This window comes from Myotis daubentonii, chromosome 14, assembly GCF_963259705.1.
Source record: "Myotis daubentonii chromosome 14, mMyoDau2.1, whole genome shotgun sequence".
Taxonomy (NCBI): domain Eukaryota; kingdom Metazoa; phylum Chordata; class Mammalia; order Chiroptera; family Vespertilionidae; genus Myotis; species Myotis daubentonii.
The window spans coordinates 4,026,265-4,045,179 of record NC_081853.1 but is presented as its reverse complement, the minus strand read 5'-3'; the positions used below and the strand labels follow the sequence as shown (position 1 = coordinate 4,045,179).

At 48.3% G+C, this 18,915-nt stretch overlaps 1 protein-coding gene across 8 annotated transcripts in view; it reads left to right on the top strand.

Moving 5' to 3' along the window:
• The window catches only part of MITF (melanocyte inducing transcription factor), a 250,391-nt gene extending 232,676 nt beyond the window's left edge, over window positions 1-17,715 (top strand). For all 8 annotated transcript variants that reach the window (XM_059662987.1, XM_059662985.1, XM_059662991.1 and 5 more), the window contains 3 exons: window positions 3,820-3,895; window positions 6,895-7,042; window positions 14,282-17,715. In XM_059662987.1, the coding sequence (XP_059518970.1) occupies window positions 3,820-3,895; window positions 6,895-7,042; window positions 14,282-14,683 (626 nt within the window). In that variant the 3' untranslated portion in view covers window positions 14,684-17,715. The remainder of the gene's footprint in view (window positions 1-3,819; window positions 3,896-6,894; window positions 7,043-14,281) is intronic.
• Window positions 17,716-18,915: the final 1,200 nt, after the last annotated feature.

The window sequence follows — 18,915 nt, the reverse complement described above, 5'->3', positions numbered from 1 at the left end:
TGGTCTCAGGCAACCCCTGTGAAAGGGTTGCAACCCACAGGTTGAGAACCGCTGGACTGTAAATAGTCATCAGTAGAGAATTTCTAAGTAAATTATGGTGCCTCCATGCGGGGATTCTCAGTGTCGTTTAGAAGAATGGGGTGGTCTGGTCCACCTGACTCAGACGGTCTACCATACATTGCTGAGTACAAAGCAGAACAATGCGTGCAGTGTCTCGTTAGATACAAAGCACCTACTATGTGCACCTGTGTGTGTTTATGGGTGCATGGCGAGAGGTTCTGGGAGTCACCCTCATCCTTAACAAGAAATACAGGTGTTTGATGGTGTAAAAGGTGGTTTTTACTTCTTCCTTTATACACTTTTGTATGTTTTGCAAGTTTATATAAGCTTATACCACTTGTATAATTTTAAAAAATTCGGGAGGGAAGGCATTGAATTAAAAATAAAATGTAATACATCTAAATGTTGACAGTAATAGATGTCAACAATATGCTATTAAGTGAGAAACGATAGATGCAGAATCATTTTTAATATTATCTACTATAACTGCATCATTCTTTATTTAATACATAGTTACTGAAGGCCTACTGTGTTCCAGGCTCATATGGGTGTTTTGAATGCCTCAATGAAAATATATACATACATACAGAAAATACAGACATTAGATGGTAGAAAGTCATGTAAATGAACCTATGAGTGAATGATGTGGATGTCAGATGGCAGGAAGTTTTATGAGGAGACAAAGTACAACCAAGCAGTTAGAGTGTCAGGATGGAGTGGTGGTTGGTTTTAAACAGGGTGGCCAGGGTGGGCTCCCAGGACAGTGTGAGTCACTCCCTGAGGGAGGTGAGGGCAAAGCCACTCAGATGCAGTACTTGGAACGAGTGCTCCAGGCAGGGGAGACACCACTATGAAGCTCCAAGGGGGGGGGGGGGGGCGTGGAGTCCCAAAGTGGCTGAGGAATAGCAAGAAGTTTACGGGCTGAAGGGGACACAGATGAGTAATGGTAAACATATGGTTGGAGTGGGAGAGGGTAGAAACGAGGCGGGAGGGATGGAGGCCGCCAGTACTTGTGGGATGCCTTGAGGACGCAGCTTTTGTCGAGGTGAGATGGGGAGTGATGGAGGGTTTTCAGCAAAGGACAGCCGTGCTCTGCCTTACTTTGCACAAGACCCCCCCCCCACCCGCTGGGATATTCTGGATAGACCAAAGCGGGTGGGGAACACTGGGCCTGGGTGGAGCACAGAGACCAGGTAGTCGGGTTGCAGGAATCCAGGCGGGAGACGGTAGCTTCTGTCAGTAGCCATGAAGCTGCATGGACTGTTCTAGAAATACTGTGAGGCTAGAGCCAACAGGTTTGATGCTGGAGCAGCTGTGGGATATGAGACGGCAGAGGTGCAGTATTGATTCCAGGACTGAGTTCTGCAAAGTGAGGGGGAACCTGGGCAGAGTGCGGGCTGTCCCTCGAGCTCCCCAGGGAGGCAAGGGGGTGGATGTGCGAGTCTGGAGTTCCAGAAGATGCCAGGCTGGATGTGTAACTGTGGAGCCTCAGCTTGTGTGTGGCATTCAGGCCAGGAGGCGGCACCGGGTCACGAAGAAGTGAATGTGGACCTAAAGAGGCCCCAGAACCGTGGCTGGAGGCTCGTGTGTGTGTTTTCAGAGGTTATAATCGCCAGGGACATAGAAGACACGTGACAGCAGTTGTAGCTGGGTCATAGGAGGCTTTTATTTCACACTACGTGTTTCAGTATTGTTTGAATTGTTATGATTATTATATGCTTGGGAAAAGTAAGGAACGTTGCCAGAGGAGGTCAGCTAAGCTGATCAGAGGTGCAAAAGCTCCTCATTCGGAACCATTGCATCACCTGTTCTATTTTTATAAAAGCTTAGTGATAGCCAGTGATACATACAATTGATGTCATGATAGAGATCATCACTCAGCTTAAAAATGCAACATATTTTGGGAAGTAGTGAACAATATTTTTTATTCAAGTGAATCAAATATGAATATGTACTAAGTTATACAAAATAACCTAATAATAATAAATATGTATTAGGTTATAATATATTTAAAGTGAAAGTTAACATCTTTAATTCAATTTATTAGACCTTAAGTTATTTGGAATTAATAAATTAAAAACATTTATTAACACACTAGGGGCCCGGTGCACGAAATTCGTGCACTGGGTGTGTGTTGGGGGGGAGTGTCCCTCAGCCCAGCCTGCCCCCTCTCACATACTGGGAGCCCTCAGGCATTGACCCCCATCACCCTCCAATCGCAGGATCGGCCCCTTGCCCAGGCCTGACGCCTCTGGCTGAGGCGTCTGGCCAGGGCAGCGAGGACCCGCAGCTGCAGCGGCCCCACGATTGTGGGCTTCGCTTTAGGCCCAGGCAAGGGACCCCTAGCTCCTGGGACTGCCAGCTTCGACCGTGCCCAGCTCCCATCGCTGGCTCCACCCCTATTTCCTGCTATCACTGGCCAGGGCGGAAAAGGCACCTGATTCTGCCCTGCCCCCCAGCTCTTAGCTCCCCCCTGGGTTTCCAATCACTGTCAGTGGCAGGGAGCTTCTTCCTGCTTTCCCTTTCGCCTCCCTGCATTGTGCCTACATATGCAAATTAACCGCCATCTTGTTGGCAGTTAACTGCCAATCTTAGTTGGCAGTTAATTTGCATATAGCCCTGATTAGCCAATGAAAAGGGTAGCTCGTATGCCAATTACCATTTTTCTCTTTTATTAGTGTTGATATGCTTTGCTACTTCACCCTCCCCTAAGAAGAACATACAACTAGATTTATGAGTGGGAATGCTGTTGGGCTGGTGATGTAGGGTAAAGGTGCTGGATGTAACTTCTGGTGGGTTATCCAGACCACAGCCACACGTCACATGGCCTGGTGAGCACTTGGGATGTGGCTCATTGAGGCGGTCATGTGCTGTACGAGTACAGCACTTAGTACAAAGGAGAGAATGTAAATATCGAATTTATAAATTTTATACTAATTACATGTTTAAATGATAATCTGAATATATTGCTTTATTAAAATATTAAAGTTAATTTCACCTTTTTGTACTTTTTTAATGTGGCTGCTAGAAATTTAAAATTTCATCTATGACTTACATTATGTTCCTATTGGGAAGCACTGGGCCAGAGCAGGAGTTTTTGTGTGGCCTGTGGGCAAAGAAAGTGTTTTACATTTTTAAAGAGTTTTAAAAAAATCAAAACAAGAATGATATTTTGGGATATGTAGAAGTTATGTAAAATCCAAGTTTTGGCACCCAGTGCTCTTTATTAGCAGACTTGCACTGCCAACACGTTTACCTGGTTAATATTACACATTTGACTTTGGCCAATAAATAAGCTGTGGAAATCTGTTTTATCTCCTGTTATGTAAGTACCTGCATAATGGCCTCAGTTCTGGCCACTCAGCCAGCAGAGCCGAAATCCGCAGGGGCCCTTTGCAGAGAGTCTGGCCTGGTCTGCAGCCAGGGTGGGGTCCTGGCCCTCCCCACTTCCTGCTGCGTCCTCACCTCCCTAATGTGTTCAGGGCAGTTTTCTTGTTTGTAATGGAGTATAGTAGCTCCAACTGCAGGGTTGTGACGGGACCAAATGAGAAACTATATCTCAGGGCTTACTTAATGATAAAAGGTAGCTCATTTGAAAACTATTTTAACTTTAGTACCAAAACCATGGAAACACGGAAATACAGGGTCAGGTTTTGTGGTCCTGAGCCGTAAGGTTGATACATGCATGTCGTTAATGAGATACGTTCATGCCAGTGTGACACTGTTGCTAATAGTCCTTCCTGTGCTCTTTTCTTGAAGTTGAACGAAGAAGAAGATTTAACATAAATGACCGCATTAAAGAACTAGGTACTTTGATTCCCAAGTCCAATGATCCGTGAGTACAATTGCATATTCATCTGCATCGTATAGTTTTTGTACCTTAATGTTTTTTCCTATGTTGCAAAAACTGCACCGTTATGAAAACCAGTGTAAAAAAGTCCCCCTTTCCTTGGGTTTCATCCTAAATACTCCATCCATCTTGCTTTTAATAGTCTTATCAAACTAAGATGCTGAGGGAAGTGCACCGAATTGTCCAACAGGGTGATTGGACATGAGGTAGCTCTGGGTGTGAGGAGAATCCTTTGCAAACAAACACTGAGCTGCTAAACAAAATTAGTTAACAGTTTCTGCAGGACAGAGATTTCAGCACATGCTGAAGCAAGGTATTGCTGGCTGCTCTTCATCTCCAACAACATCTGTAGGCACTGAGAGCTGATATTGCAGACTTCACGTTTAACAATTTTGCTCAATTGTGTGTGTTTCTTAAACGTTCGTGTTCTTTGTATGTTTTTCCCTTCTAGAAAAAAGAGTACATTTTAATCCTCTCCTAAGTGTAGGTCAGCTTCTGGGATTTCAGTTCTTTCTTCCCACCCACTGCTTGGGGGATCACAATGGTAAAGGTCTCTTTCCTGCTGGCAACAGCAGCAAACAGGACAACACATACAGTTTCTATCCATTAGACATCGGCCCATTTGAAGTGAGGGGCTCGAGGATGTACACATTTTAATGGCTCCCACAGGCATTCAATGAAATTAGCCTGTGAATATGACCTTTTAGCTATCTAATAAAATGTGAAGATGAAGTCAGCCATTATTCATGCACGGCTGATTAAGTTTGCTGTTCACATTATTGCCGGGGTATTTGTGAGGAAATAAAGTAAGACCATTGTAAGGTGGCTCCGATGAATGAGTGCTCAAGCACAGTCTCCATCATCCACATTTTACTTTCCAGGTTTCTCAAGGAAAACCATTTTGAAACTCAGAACATTCGAGTCCTCAGCTCTGCTTCACACATTTATCCCATGAGGGAGTTGTGACCTTCATTTCCTGTCCTCAGTGTGGCATGATAGCTGAGAATGGATCCCCCCTTTCCTGTTCTTCATCAGCTCTCACTTTTAGACTAGCATGGGAATCTCTTTACCGGAGGATGAAGTTCTGGGCGGGAGTGAGAGCCTCCCCCTGCCTGTCTCCTTTCTCCTTTGTGTTCCATTACTTATGTTGACAATCTGGACTGATAATCATCTGAATGTGTAGGCATTGTTTTAAGATAAAATGGACAGTCATCTGTACGGTTTCCGTGCCTGGGAGCCAACCCTGGGCGACTGAGGAGACAGTCCAGCTGACTAGGGTCTCGGCCCCACGCCCTCGCCTGCCCTCAGCACACCTGCTCTTGTTGATTTACATAGTAGAGATTTATGTACACTTCTGTGTAAAAGTGGGTCTTTCTCGTTAAGACAGAAAAGTTTAAAAACCCTTCTTTTAAGCCCAGAAGCATAATTAATTGGTTGGGTCTCACAAGGAAGTAAAATCCAAGATAACTGGTTGAAATAGTCACTTCTTAAAAATGAAGTGGCTGTGTGCATGTTTCAGCAACTTGTCTTCACCTTGCTGGCCTCAGCAAGGTATGTTTCAGTATAGTTGCCTTTCTCTCTGGCTGCTAAAGTTTCTCTTCCTTGGATATTAGCCCTGAAATTAGCCAGTTGGCTCAATCCCAGGACACCTCCCGCTGCCATCTTTGGTGTTCAGACCTTGGGGATCCGCCCCCAGGAACTCTCAGGGGCCTGAGCGCTGCCTCTCATGGGAGAACTCTGTTTGGTTCTTTATGTGACCCACGTGAGGATCAGTGACTTGGTGACTTGTGTTAACCGCCCTCCATGCACACAGCCACCTGATACTTCTGATCCACTTGGAGCAGCTGTAGAGTAAAGCTTTGGAGGTTTTTCATACATTAAAAGTATTTTTGTTTTCATCACTATCGTCATTGTCATCATGAATATTGTCTATTAAAGGGCTCAGATTAAAGTGCTATAGAAATATTACTTACCTAATTATAATTTCATTCTTAGTCATTGATCTGGAGTGCTCTAAGTGGTGTTTCTATTTGTTTCACATGTGAGTACATTAGCGCTGTGGTGATCACAGACTGAGGGTGTGGACCGCAGGTGCTGGGTTTGAATTCCCAGCCGGTGCCTTCCTAGACGTCTGTGCTGGCTGGAGCTCTCGGGCTTCATCCTCAGCTGTTAAGAAGGGGCGATTAGAGTATCCCTGCCTCGCCTCGTGGTTTTGAGGACTCAGTTACACACGAGGAAGAATGGCACAGTGGTGTAGAGCCTGCGTCCGAAGCCAGGCAGTCTAGGCTTCCAGGTCTGCCACTTCCCAGCTGTGCGGCCTTGGGAAAATTATTGGACCTTTCTGTGCCTGAATTTCCCAGTCTGTCAAATGGAGTTGTGATGACTAAATGAGCTGTACAATTCTTGGGAAAGCACCTGGCACCTAGTGAATGCTATTTAAAGAGCCATCGAGTGAGTACATGGAGCCCCTCACACATTAGAACTGCACCCTCAGCTTTCCGCAGCATTTTTATATAAAGTGCCCCCTTTGATTCCAAAAACATTCCATGAGGCTGCTCCTGTGGGGGCAATATCATGGTTTACAAATAGGAAATAAAGACAGAGAGAAGTAGGTAACCTGTCCATGGAAACCACGATGCAGTTCAAGGATGCCACACAGGTAGTGAGGCATCGTGGGATGTTTTTGCCATAGCTTATTCTCTGAGTTAATGTTATTGTCCTAGAAAGCTGTAGCTATTTCATACGATGTTAAGAATATTGACTTTACAATCAACAGGCCTGTTTTTAGGTCCTGACTCCACCTTGTAGCTCTGACCCAGGCTGGCCCGTGCCAGGGTGCTCCTCGGGGTACGTGGGGGACAGGGGATGGCGACTGGTAGCTATACCAACCTGCACTTGGTGGCGCATCTTTGGAAACTGCTCTGACTGTTGCATTTTTGTGGACCCTCAAGTCATACAGAGTCTGTCTCCTTGCATTTCATCAGGGACATGCGCTGGAACAAGGGCACCATTTTAAAAGCGTCCGTGGACTACATCCGGAAGCTGCAGCGGGAGCAGCAGCGGGCAAAAGAGCTGGAGACGCGGCAGAAGAAGCTGGAGCACGCCAACCGGCACCTGCTGCTCCGCATTCAGGTACGGCCGGCTGCAGCCTGCACTCCTGACTTCACAGGGGAGAAGAAAGGGTGCAGGGAGCCCCCCCGGGAGTTGACTCACGTGATCCTCATTAGTTGTGGATTCCCTATTTGAATCTGCCACTTACAACAATTTATTTGTAACCCAAAGCAACATTTGTGGCACCTTTTGGTCAATCTCGGAATGTACAGAGCCACAGACTGGAGTTGCCCGGGACGTCTTCCACGCAGGGGGAGCATGGCGAGGCTCCGCCTTCTGCCCTCAGCTCCTCCTGTGACCCAGTGTCGTTTTTGCAGTCTGGTTAGTGCCAGGTTTTTCATATTTTTGTGGGTTTTGTGGGTGATTTTGCTGTTTACAGTGGCCTGTAAGCATCATGCCAAAGTGTTGACTAGTTTCCCAAGCACTGAAGGCTGCGATGTGTCTGATGGAGCTAAGTTGACTTCAAACATAAGTTGCAGTGCTATTGGCTGAATTCAGTGCCAATGAATCAACATTACATCTACACTAATAAAAGAGAAACATGCAAATTGGTGTCACTCCACTACCCTTCCCATTGGCTAATCAGGGCAGTATGCAAAGTAACTGCCAGCCAAGATGGTGGCCGGCAGCCAGGCAGCTTGAAACGAACATGAGGCTTGCTTGCTTCAGTGACAGAGGACTCCAACGTTCCCCGTCTGCTGCTGCCAGCCTCTGAGCTTGCAGTTTGAAACATTGTTACAAATATAGAAGCTAAACAAAACCCCAGAAACCTGCTTTCAGCCAGCTGGGATCTCAGAGCTGGAGTTGAAACAGTGTTTCGATTATAGAACCCAAACAAACCAGATACCTGCTTTCAGAAGCCGAGGCCTAAGAGCTGGAGCCAAGCCTCAGAGCTAAAGCTGGCCCAGAATAAAAAAAAAGAAAAAAAGAAAAAAAAGGAGCGGTTGGGAGCTTCAGTCACCCGCCAGCCTGAAAACAGCCCTCAGCCCCTCACCCAGACTGGCCAGGCACCCCAGTGGGGACCCCCACCCTGATCCAGGACACCCTTCAGGGCAAACCAGCCAGCCCCCACCCGTGCACCAGGCCTCTATCCTATATAGTAAAAGGGTAATATGCCTCCCAGCACCGGGATCAGCGGAGCCGCGAGGCCTACCGGCACCAGGATCAGCGTGACGGGGGAGCTCCCCAATCCCCTGATGGCCCTGCGGCTCTGTGTGTGACAGGGTGTGGCACCCCAAGACACCCCCCCCCACGGGCCCTGCTCTGTGTGTGACAGGGTAGAGCCATAACCTCCTCATCGGCCCTGCCCTAAGTGTGACAGTGGCGGCGCCCCAACCCCCTGATTGGCCCAGCTCTGTGGGTGATAGAGGGTGACACCCCAACTGCCCCCCACGGGCCCTGCTCTATGTGTGATGGGGTAGAGCCATAACCCCCCCATCAGCCCTGCCCTGAGTGTGACAGGGTGCGGCGCCCCAACCCCCTGATTGGCCCTGCTCTGTGCATGACAGGGTATGGAGCCCCAACCCCCATGATGGGCCCTGCTCTGTGCGTGACAGGGGACAGCGCCCCAACACCCTGATTGGCCCTGCTCTGTGCGTGATGGGGTGGCGCTGCAACCTCCCCATCGACCCTGCCTTGAGTGTGACAGGGGGCAGTGCCCCAACCCCCCAATCAGTCCTACCCTGAGCGTGACTGAGGGTGGCATCGCAACCTCCCTATCCACCCTGCTCTGTGCATGACAGGGGGCGGTGCCCCAACTCCCCAATCGGCCCTGCTCTGAGCCCGACCAGGGGCTGCACCTAGGGATTGGGCCTGCCATCTGCCACCCAGGAGCAGGCCTAAGCCAGCAGGTCGTTATCTCCTGAAGGGTCCCAGACTGCGAGAAGGCACAGGCCGGGCTGAGGGACCCCCCAACCCCGAGTGCACAAATTTTTGTGCACCGGGCCTCTAGTCTAATAAAAGAAAATCATGCAAATTGACCATACCTCTGCTATACCCATAAGCCATGCCCACAAGCCAATCAGGAGCAAATATGCAAATTAACCCAACTAAGATGGTGGTGGCCACGAAGCTGGAGCAAGCAGGAGGCTTAGGTTGCCCCCGGCAATGGAGGAAGCCAAGTTTCCCGCCTGCCTTGCCAGCCCTGAGATCTGCTCAAGGCTACAAAGTTTCAATTATAGAAGATAAATAAATCCTAGATACCTGTCTCCAGCCCAGGGTCGTGGCCAGCCTGAAAACGGCCATCAGCCCCTCACCCAGGCTGGCCAAGCACCCCAGTAGGACCCCCCCCCCGAAAGGGGTGTGGCCAGCCTGAAAACAGCCCTCAGTCCCTCACCCTGGCTGGCCAAACCTCCATGGGGTGAGGGTCCCCGCTGGGGGGCTTGGCCAGCCTGCAAACAGCCATCAGCCCCTCACCCAGGCTGGCAAGGCACCCCAGTGGGGACCCCCACCCTGAAGGGGGTGCGGGCAGCCTGAAAACAGCCCTCAGCCCCTCACTCAGGCTGGCCAGGCACCCCAGCGGGACCCCCACTCTGATCTGGGACACCCTTCAGGGCAAACCAGCCAGCCCCCACCCATGCACCAGGCCTCTATCCTATAAAATAAAAGGGTAATATGCAAATTGATCCTAACAGCAGAACCACTGGGAATGACTGGTCACTATGACACACACTGACCACCAGGGGGCAGATGCTCAATGCAGGAGCTGCGCCCTGATGGTCAGTGCGCTCCCACAGGGGGAGCTCTGCTCAGCCACAAGCCAGGCTGACGGCTGCCATCACAGCGGTGGTGGCGAGAGCCTCTCCTGCCTCCTCAGCAGCACTAAGGATGTCCGTCTGCAACTTAGGCCTGCTCCCCGCTGGCAAGTGGACATCCCCCGAGGGCTCCGGGCTGCCAGAGCGATGTCTGACTGCCAGCTTAGGCCCGATCCCCCGGGGAGCGAGCCTAAGCCAGCAGGTGGACATCCCCTGAGGGGTCCCAGACTGCGAGAGGGCAGAGGCCAGGCTGAGGGCCCCCAAGTGCTCAAATTTTTGTGCACCGGGCCTCTAGTATTAGATAAGGAAGCACGGCTCTGTGACGGAGTGTGGCCAGAGGCCCGTAGGCGCTAGCTGTGTCCCCAGCCTCACTAGCTGCAGCCGACTGTCCACTAGTGCGGCTGCAGAGTTGCCACAGCCAGCGGCTTACCCCACAGACATGGTCTCACAGTTCCCAAGGCACCAGCTGGTTCTGAGGGTGAGGAGGGCTCGCTCCTTCGTTCAGAGACCGCGCCTCCTTGCCCAAGTCCTACGTGGGGGAAGGGGCAAGGGTGCTCTTGGGGGTATTTTTATAAGAACACAGGTCTCACCCAGGAGGGCTCCACTCTCATGACATAAGCGCCTCCCAAAGCTCTGTCTCCAAATAGCATCATCCAGGGACATCAGTTTCTGGGTAGGAATTTGGGGAGCACATACATCCAGTTCATAGGGGTGATTCCTGCGAATGATGAGAACTGACTGTAGTTGTTAAATACAAAGATGCCTTAGTATTGGGTTGGGGGGGCGGGTGTTAGTCCATAATCAGAGACCATGTTAATAGGGAACTTAGGGACACCCAGAGGATCTTATCATCAAAACATAACTGTAAGAAGTAGGACAGAGAGTGAACTTATGCCAGGTGTATCTTTAGTTTACACTATATTTTCTTAGCGGGAGAAATACTAATTTAATAGGTTTATAGGATCCACCTGTCATTTCATTCAGGGAGTGTGTGTACAGTGCAGAGTGAGCAGGGTCCCTTGGTGTCAGCCAGGCCTTCTCTCAGGCACGGGCCTCTGGCACCAAATGTGAACACAGTTTCCTCTGAAACTGCCTTGAAAAAGAGAAAGAGAAACAGGCTGCTAATGACTGAAGGAGTTTGCAAGAGTATTTTTAATGTCCTGGCCGACTGAACACGGCCCACCAGTAGGAGTCACTGTGCCTTCTTCTTGAGTAGATGAACCCACCTCTTACCAGATTTTGCCATAAGCAGTGGCTACGTTTCAGGTTTTCAAGGCAACCATTCATGGAATGACAGTGCCAAGTGCAGCACTTTAGTGACCAGTTGTCTGCCATAGTGCTGGGAGTCCCAGACATGGAATTCTGTAGCTGAGTAGTTTACTGATAATGGTGCTCTTGATCTTCTCCATGCCCACACCACCCGTGACACTCGTGGTGGCACAGCTCGTGAGTGCTGGGACTCCAGCCACGGGGCAGAGAGGTGAGGACAGCTGTGCTCTGGGGCCCATTTTAGAACCTCAGCAGGGAAGGAGTGGTCAGCTGGAATGTAAATGTCTCCTCCCTTTCTCCCTTTATTCGGCGTTTGCTGTTGGTCCCATGTCCCGTTCTTCACTGAAGAGCTGTAGGTCTTGGATCTGTTGAATCTAGGCTACCAGTTTATAAAAGCAGCTTGTACTAATGTGCTGGTTCCTCATACAAATATTAAGATACTACAGGCCCGATGCATGAATTCGTGCACCAGTGCGGTCCCTCAGCCTGGCCTGTGGGATCGGGCCGAAATTAGTTCCTGGGTTGTGAAAGGGCGCAGGCCAGGCTGAGGGACCCCACCAGTGCATGATCAGGGCCGGGGAGGGACATGGGAGGTTGGCCAGCCGGGAGGGACTGTGCGAGGGCTCCAGGGTGTGTTCGGCCTGTCTCGCTCAGTCCCGATTGGCCGGACCCCAGCAGCAAGCTAACCTACTAGTCGGAGTGTCTTCCCCCTGGTGGTCAGTGCACGTCATAGCGAGTGTTGAGCAGCCTTAGCATATCATTCGCATATTATGATAATGATATTATATAGGATAGTAATTGTTTTGAAAGAGAGTCAAGGGTTTTGTTTTGAGGCCCCAAATATGTCTTTTTGTGTGAAATACAAGTATTGTAAAATAGTGAATTGGAAAATCCCCAGGGGGAGCATCTCAGGGTTTCCTACGTGATAGTGAAGCAGCCCTCAAGCTGGGCATGTCCCGGAAGCGTGACCAGTCAGGACAGCTCTGCAGGCCCAAGCCTGCACTTGGATGAGAGGCATTGCAGTATTTAGAAATCTAAGTAAGGCTTTAGTCAGCTAATAAATATTTTAAATTAAGTAACAGAAGATAGAGTAGGATGTTTTACTCTCTTAATTCAACTTTATTATTTGGTTTGAAAGACAAACTACTTGTGTGGGGGTGCTGTTCTTATTAGCACGTTGGTTTGGGTTTACAAGAGTGGGTGCTCTCAGCCAGGGCTTCCTCCCATTTCCATTCTAAGTGACGCACGCACAAAGTCTCACAGAAGGAAGCTTGAGGCCCGAATGGCATTGGACCCACCCTTTTATCCCACAGCCCAGGCTCTGAACTGATGCTGGGAGATGTGTTTCTGGAGGGATGTGAGGGGGGGCAGGCAGGTGCTGCTGGGACACATCAGGCTCCGGCTCTTACTTGTATTGCATCCAAAGGTCTTACAGATCAAACAGCCTTTAATGAAGACTGAACACGACTCTTGTGGAAGGTAGACCCTTAGGAAGGTAGATCCTTAGGAAGGTAGACCCTTAGGAAGGTAGATCCTTAGGAAGGTAGATCCTTAGGAAGGTAGATCCTTAGGCGTGTGAGCCGAGGCTGAGACCTCCTCTGTTGCAGGGCCGCGCTCCTCTCCAACGAGGCAAGAAGACTCGCTCAGCCTTACCCCTGTTCTTACTGCATCACAGACAGGGAAGGGCGCTGCACGGGGAGGGAGAACGCTCAGTGGGGAGTCTGTCCGGGTCTCTAGGGTTCATTTTGGGAGGGTGCAGGGATACTCAGGAAGGAAGAGGGAGGGGCCTTTTGAAATGAGTGCTGGAGTCCCCCAGGCAGTTAAGGCTGCCCGAGGCAGTGCAGGCAGCAGAGACTTCAGTTCCTCACAGTCCTCAGAAGGCGGCCCCCACTCTCCATCCACAGGGTTGGTTTCTCCTGAAAGCACTGCTGGGCGCGGAAACGGCGCCTTCCCTCTGCGCCTGTGTCCTGGCCTCCATTGTGCAAGGGCACCAGGGCTGCCGCAGATTGGGTCCGGCCCCCAGTGACCTCATTGTACCTTAGGGACCTCTCTGAAGATACTGTCTCCAAACGCAGCCACGTTCTGCGGCACTGCAGGTTAGGTTTCAGCACAGAAAATGAAGGAAGTGGAGGAAGGAATTATTCAGATAAGGACTTTTCTGGAATTAAAAAAATGTCCATTTCTCATGGTGAAATGGCCTGAGTGATGCTTCTCAACCTCCAGCTCCTGGTGCGAACCTTCCGCGCTTTTGCCACTACTGCCCACTTTCTTAGTGCTGCTGCCCCTGCTGTCTTAGTCACTCTTCCGTTTCTGTTAGGTCCTGACCACTTAGTAGGCATTTGAAAATTTAAACATGGAAATTAAGAAAAGTAGTATTTTTAGATTATTTTAAAATAACTGCATTACTTGCTGCTGGGCCTGTGTGCCTGGATGTGGGAGGTGGCTCCTGCCACCTGTCCCCCCTGCGCAGTGACTCCCAGCAGCACTCGCATCTGTCAGAGCCGCCTCCCCAGGCCCTGCTCCACACAGTGAGGGGGAGCCCAGGCGCAGCCGACCCAGAGTGGACCTGCTACCTGGGCGGTGGCCCTCACAGACGTGTCGCCACTTCCCTGAGGTTTTCAGTCTCCCCAGGGTCCTGTGCGTCCTTTGCTGCACCTCGAATACTTAAGAGCACAGTTTAGGGACCACGGAACAATAATGTTTACTGAATATTTTCCTTTAATCAGCTTACATTTTGAAATTTTATTTTGATGTTTTTTTAACTTCTCCTCATTGTGAACGTTAACGGCTGTGAGAGCCTCTCTATATTTAATATATAAAATCCACTACCACCTAAAAGCATTTCATTTATTACCAGTAGTACTTATACTCTACTTTTAAAAGTATGGCATTTACGAATTTAAAAGAGCAAAATATTTTAATATTTATCGTTTTCTCTCTAAGTGTATGATTTTTTTAAATAGACTTTATTTTCTGGAACAAGAGTAGGTTTACCGCAAAATTGAGCAGAAGGTACAGCGCCTTCCCGTGCACCTCCCGCCCCCCAGGATCCGCATCTCCAACCACGGGAGAGAGTGTCCTCACCAGCACAAGGCCCTCCCCTTTCATCAGGCTCCCTCTCGGGCGGCTCTCCTGTGGGCGTGGACAGTGCGCACTGACGTGGCCCCCTCATGACGGTGTCTGCCCCAAGCCCTCTGTGCGCCTTAGGCCCAGTGTCTGACTTTCACTTTTCTTTCAGGAACTTGAGATGCAGGCTCGAGCGCATGGCCTTTCCCTTCTTCCCTCCTCGGGCCTCTGCTCTGCGGACCTGGTGAATCGCATCATCAAGCAGGAGCCCGCCCTGGAGAACTGCAGCCGGGACCTGCCACCGCGCCACGCAGACCTCACCTGCACCAGCACCCTAGACCTCACCGACGGCACCATCAGCTTCAGCAGCAGCCTCGGCGCCGGCACCGAGGGCAGCCAGGCCTACGGTGTCCCCACGAAAATGGGCTCTAAACTGGAAGACATCCTGATGGACGATACTCTTTCTCCTGTTGGCGTAACGGATCCCCTGCTTTCGTCGGTGTCCCCGGGAGCTTCCAAAACCAGCAGCCGGCGGAGCAGCGTGAGCATGGAGGAGCCCGAGCACGCGTGTTAGCAGCCCCGCTCGCCTCCTTCTCCAGGAGATTCCACAACTGACCTGAGGGGTTTTCTTGATAATTTTCCTTTAATATGAATTTTTTTCATGCTTTCTCAATAGCCAAGGATATATTTTATTTTTAGAATTTTGTGAAGCGGACCTGTATATTCTATTTTGCAACTATAAATGCCTCCAAAGTATTGTACAATAAGCGTACAGAACCTGTGAACTGAGCTCACCCTGGACGCCAGCTTCCTGAGCAAGAGGATTTTCATCAGAGAAATTTCTGTCCACTGTTATTCAGGGAAGCAGGTTGGAGATTTTTATGCCTGTGACTTCCTTGGAAATTAAATGTAAAATTTAATCAGAGGAATGTAAAGCAACCAAAATAAATAAAATAAAAGTAGAGACAGACAGACAGACAGACAAAAGAAAAGAAAAATTTCACACTAACCTTTTCCATTTTGTAAATGTGTTCATTGGTACTGCCTTAAAGATACAGTACCCTCTAGCATCAGTCTTTATACTCCAAAATATTTCAAGCAGTGCTATATTCTGCAAAAGAAAAAGATGCAGCCATTTTCATGAGGATTGTCTGGTGAGAAAAATAGCTGATGTGTTACTTACCACTGAATTGCGAGGACGGAGCAGGGCTCTGAAACTGAGCTCGGCCTCACCCCTGCTGTTCTGGTCCTCCTCACCAATGCGTGTGAGTCAGTGTTTCCTAGGACCTATTTTACTTGGAATGAAAATGAATGTCCTCTCATAGTAAGACATTGAGGAGCACTGAATCTTTTACTCTTTTTTCTTTAATTTTGCTTTTGATAAGAAAACCAAATGGCACATTTCTAATTGGCTTTACTATTTTTATTTTTAAATTATGTTTTACTGTTCATTTGAGTTGTACAGATTCTTTATTATCATTGTTCTTTTCAGTATGTTTGTATTAATTTGTAAGAATATGCATCTTAAAATGGCAAGTTTTCAATATTTTTACAACTCACTGATGGTTTTCTGCATTATTTGTACACACATGAAAGAAAACTTTCACGCAAGGTCTTGTGTTTCAAGAGAGCTTTGCGAATATTTTGTATATTACAGTCTCACTCAGAACTGTTTTTCCACACATTTAAGGTGTAGTATTAATAGGTAAAACTGCCCTTCTAGGGAGAATAAACTTACATATTTATTTTTAGTGATATAAAAATAGCAATATTCTTGGAGACTGGTAACCATAGTATTAATACGCCCATTATGGTCATTTAAATTGAGGTTTATTTCAGCAAGCGTGCTGAACTTTTCTAAGGAGAGAGATAGTGTACTGGCAAATGACTGGTACTTGGTAGCACTGCTTTGCCGAGCAGCAGTGCCGTCCAGGCAGCTGCTGTCCGGTCAGCTTCCGTGCGTGGGTGCGTGCGGTCTTGCGCGGTAGCAGCAGTGGCCCCTCACTCTGTCGGGCGAGGTGTCACACAGGCATGGGGTCAGGAGTCAGGCTGCTGAGTGGACCGTCTCAGCAGCATGTACAGTTGATAGCCGGTGGCATCAAGCACACCCATCCGGAATGAAGTGCCTTACACGGAGCAGCGGCCGCTCGGGACTGAGCTGGCTGAGCTGGGCTGTGGGAGACGTTCCCGCCGGTCTCACTGAGAACGGCGTGCGGCCTGGTGCCTCTGTGGACAGTGTCAGAGCTTCCAGTTCTCCTTCAGATATTTTTAATATTAAATATATTTTAGTGACAGAGTGCCAACTTCTTTCATCAGGAAACCTCATTCAGGAGGGTTTTGTAAAAAACGAGGCTGAGTTTAAATGTCAAATGTGAATTGGTGATGGCTGTTAGAGGTTCAGGGAGAAGGAGTGATTGTCGAATGTATGAATGGATGACTTACATGAAAATAATCCATGCCTGGCTCCCAGGCACGCTGGGCAGTGAGAGTCCTTGGAACTTTGAGAATGCTGTCAGTTTTATAGCTTCATTACTTAAGGGGCAGGGAACTTGGTTTCCATTCTTTCAGCCTCCTTCACTGTACAGATAGCTCTTCTCCTAGAATAGTGACACGCGTGTGCATGAGCAGCTAACTGTGCCACAGTGTTCACGGACACAATCACGGCATCGTCCATTAATCTCTTCCGATTGACATGGAGGAGGGGACCTGGGTGCAAAAGTCGAACGTGGCGATGGTCTGATGCTAGTTTTCTTTAGCCGATTTGGAGGTTCTTAAAAATAGAACAAGGCTGACTAACCCAGGGCCCAGGATTAAGCGAATGTAGAGGGAGATTGTGAGAGGAAGCATGGCATCTCCTACCACTGCCCTGGGTCTCGCACGCCGGAGCTCACCCTCCCTGCTGCCCCAACCTTTTTAAGAGACAGTTTCTGGGAGTGGCGGGCCAGTGAGCCCAGGAGAAGGCTGCAACTGCAGGAGTGGTTTTATTTATTTCTTTTTTGCCAAATAGAGTGTGGGTTCATTTTAGGGACTAGTTACGCCTGGAGGGGGTGGTTTGGGCTTGCTGTTTGTGATGAGAAAACAGTCCACGCCACTCCCCGTCCCTGGGTGCAGAGCTGAGACCTGGGACTGGGCCTCCATCTGGGGTGACTGACATGCCAAACTTGTTCACCTGCCCCTGGGTACGGTGATGGAAATACCAAACCTGACTTTGCCAAAAACCATGCAACCAACTTGGTCATACTATGATGACAAAGTTCTTTCTGGTTGTTTTTTTAAAAATAAAGCAATAAGAATAAATAAAATACATAGGAAGTTAAAAGATACAAAATAAAGCACAAAGGAATGCACTTACTAATATTTTTTAAAATGCACTGGGGAAAAGTTGATGTTGATAACAGTGTATTAAAAACTCCTATTTCTTGAAAAAAAAAAAAAAAAAGACAAATGACTGTCTTCCTGACACTCGGTACTGTAATGTGGTCACCTGCTGTGGGTGCAGCAGTGCTTTCTGCGTGGCCCACAGCACTGTACATTGTGGGTCAATATTCATGTATCCGTGACCTTTGAACTGTTCTTGATAGCTTCATTAAAGCATTTGGTTTTTCACACCGTGCTGGCCAGTTGTGTGATAGTTTTGAATATTGTTTGCCTTATCAGAAATGGTGGTGCACTTTTTCTTCCGATTGAATGAATAACAAATTGCATGAAAAAAAATGTAAATGCCAGTAAGTACGTTTTTTGTTTTAAATGTCATTCTAAGGTATTGCTTTTTTGTTTCAAACACTGATTACATTATAACTTGCACTCAGATGAACTATAATTATGCAGCTTTTTCCCTCTGACTCTGGGGAGATTTGAACTCCAGAATGCCAAGAATTCATTTTAGATATAGGGGTATTATTTCAAATGTGTTAGTGAGAGGTGGTTTTCCAAAAGAAAAATTATTGGAGGATTCCTTGCATATTTACAAAAAAGATACTGGGTTTTTAAAATACAAATTTATAATAATGAGAGCTTAGTAGACCTAGGTTGCCAGCTCCCAACTTCTTTTTTAAAATGCAGCACTTAAGATAATTTGATAACTCCTGGATCTGACATGGGAAGTGTCAGACGAACATGTCTTTATTCCCTAGCTAGACCTTAAACTTCTGCCCTCTTAAAAAGCGTTCTGGTTGAACCTCTGGGGAAAACGAGCAAGAAACTTCATATAATGCTTCTGATCGGATTGTCAGCTTTTTTTAAAATTTGATTTTTTTTCTTAAATTGTAATATACAATAATCAAGCCCTTTCTTTTCAGAGTCATTTGAATTACTTACATTTCCCATGGAAATGTGATTATGTGATGTCCTTAAAATGTGTAAAAGTAAAAGATCTGACTGCACAGGAGAGTTCCCGGAGCATCAAGAGCGGGTGAGCGGGGAGCTGGGGCTGCTTGTCTCTGAAGTTCGGCAGCAGGACCTTAACCTGGACTTCCGACCTGCGGGTACCGTTACTCAAGTCACATTCTACAAAGATCCTCAGTCGCCAGCTTCCCCTGGTGCAGCCCCCACCAAAACCACATCCGGGCGTGGCATATGGCCTCACGTGAACGTGGACTCAGCCAGCCTTCTGAGTGTGGATCTCTCTGCCCGTGTCCAGCGTGTGGCTTTGAGCAAGTTACTTGGCTTTGTGTCCCACGTTTTGTTCATTGACGGCAAGACCAGCCACAGGGCGGTCTTGTGGAAACCATTCAGTTCATGCTCCAGAAGTCCTGCTTGGCAGCACAGAGTACATGACAGCCGTCATCACCTTCATTAGAAACAAAG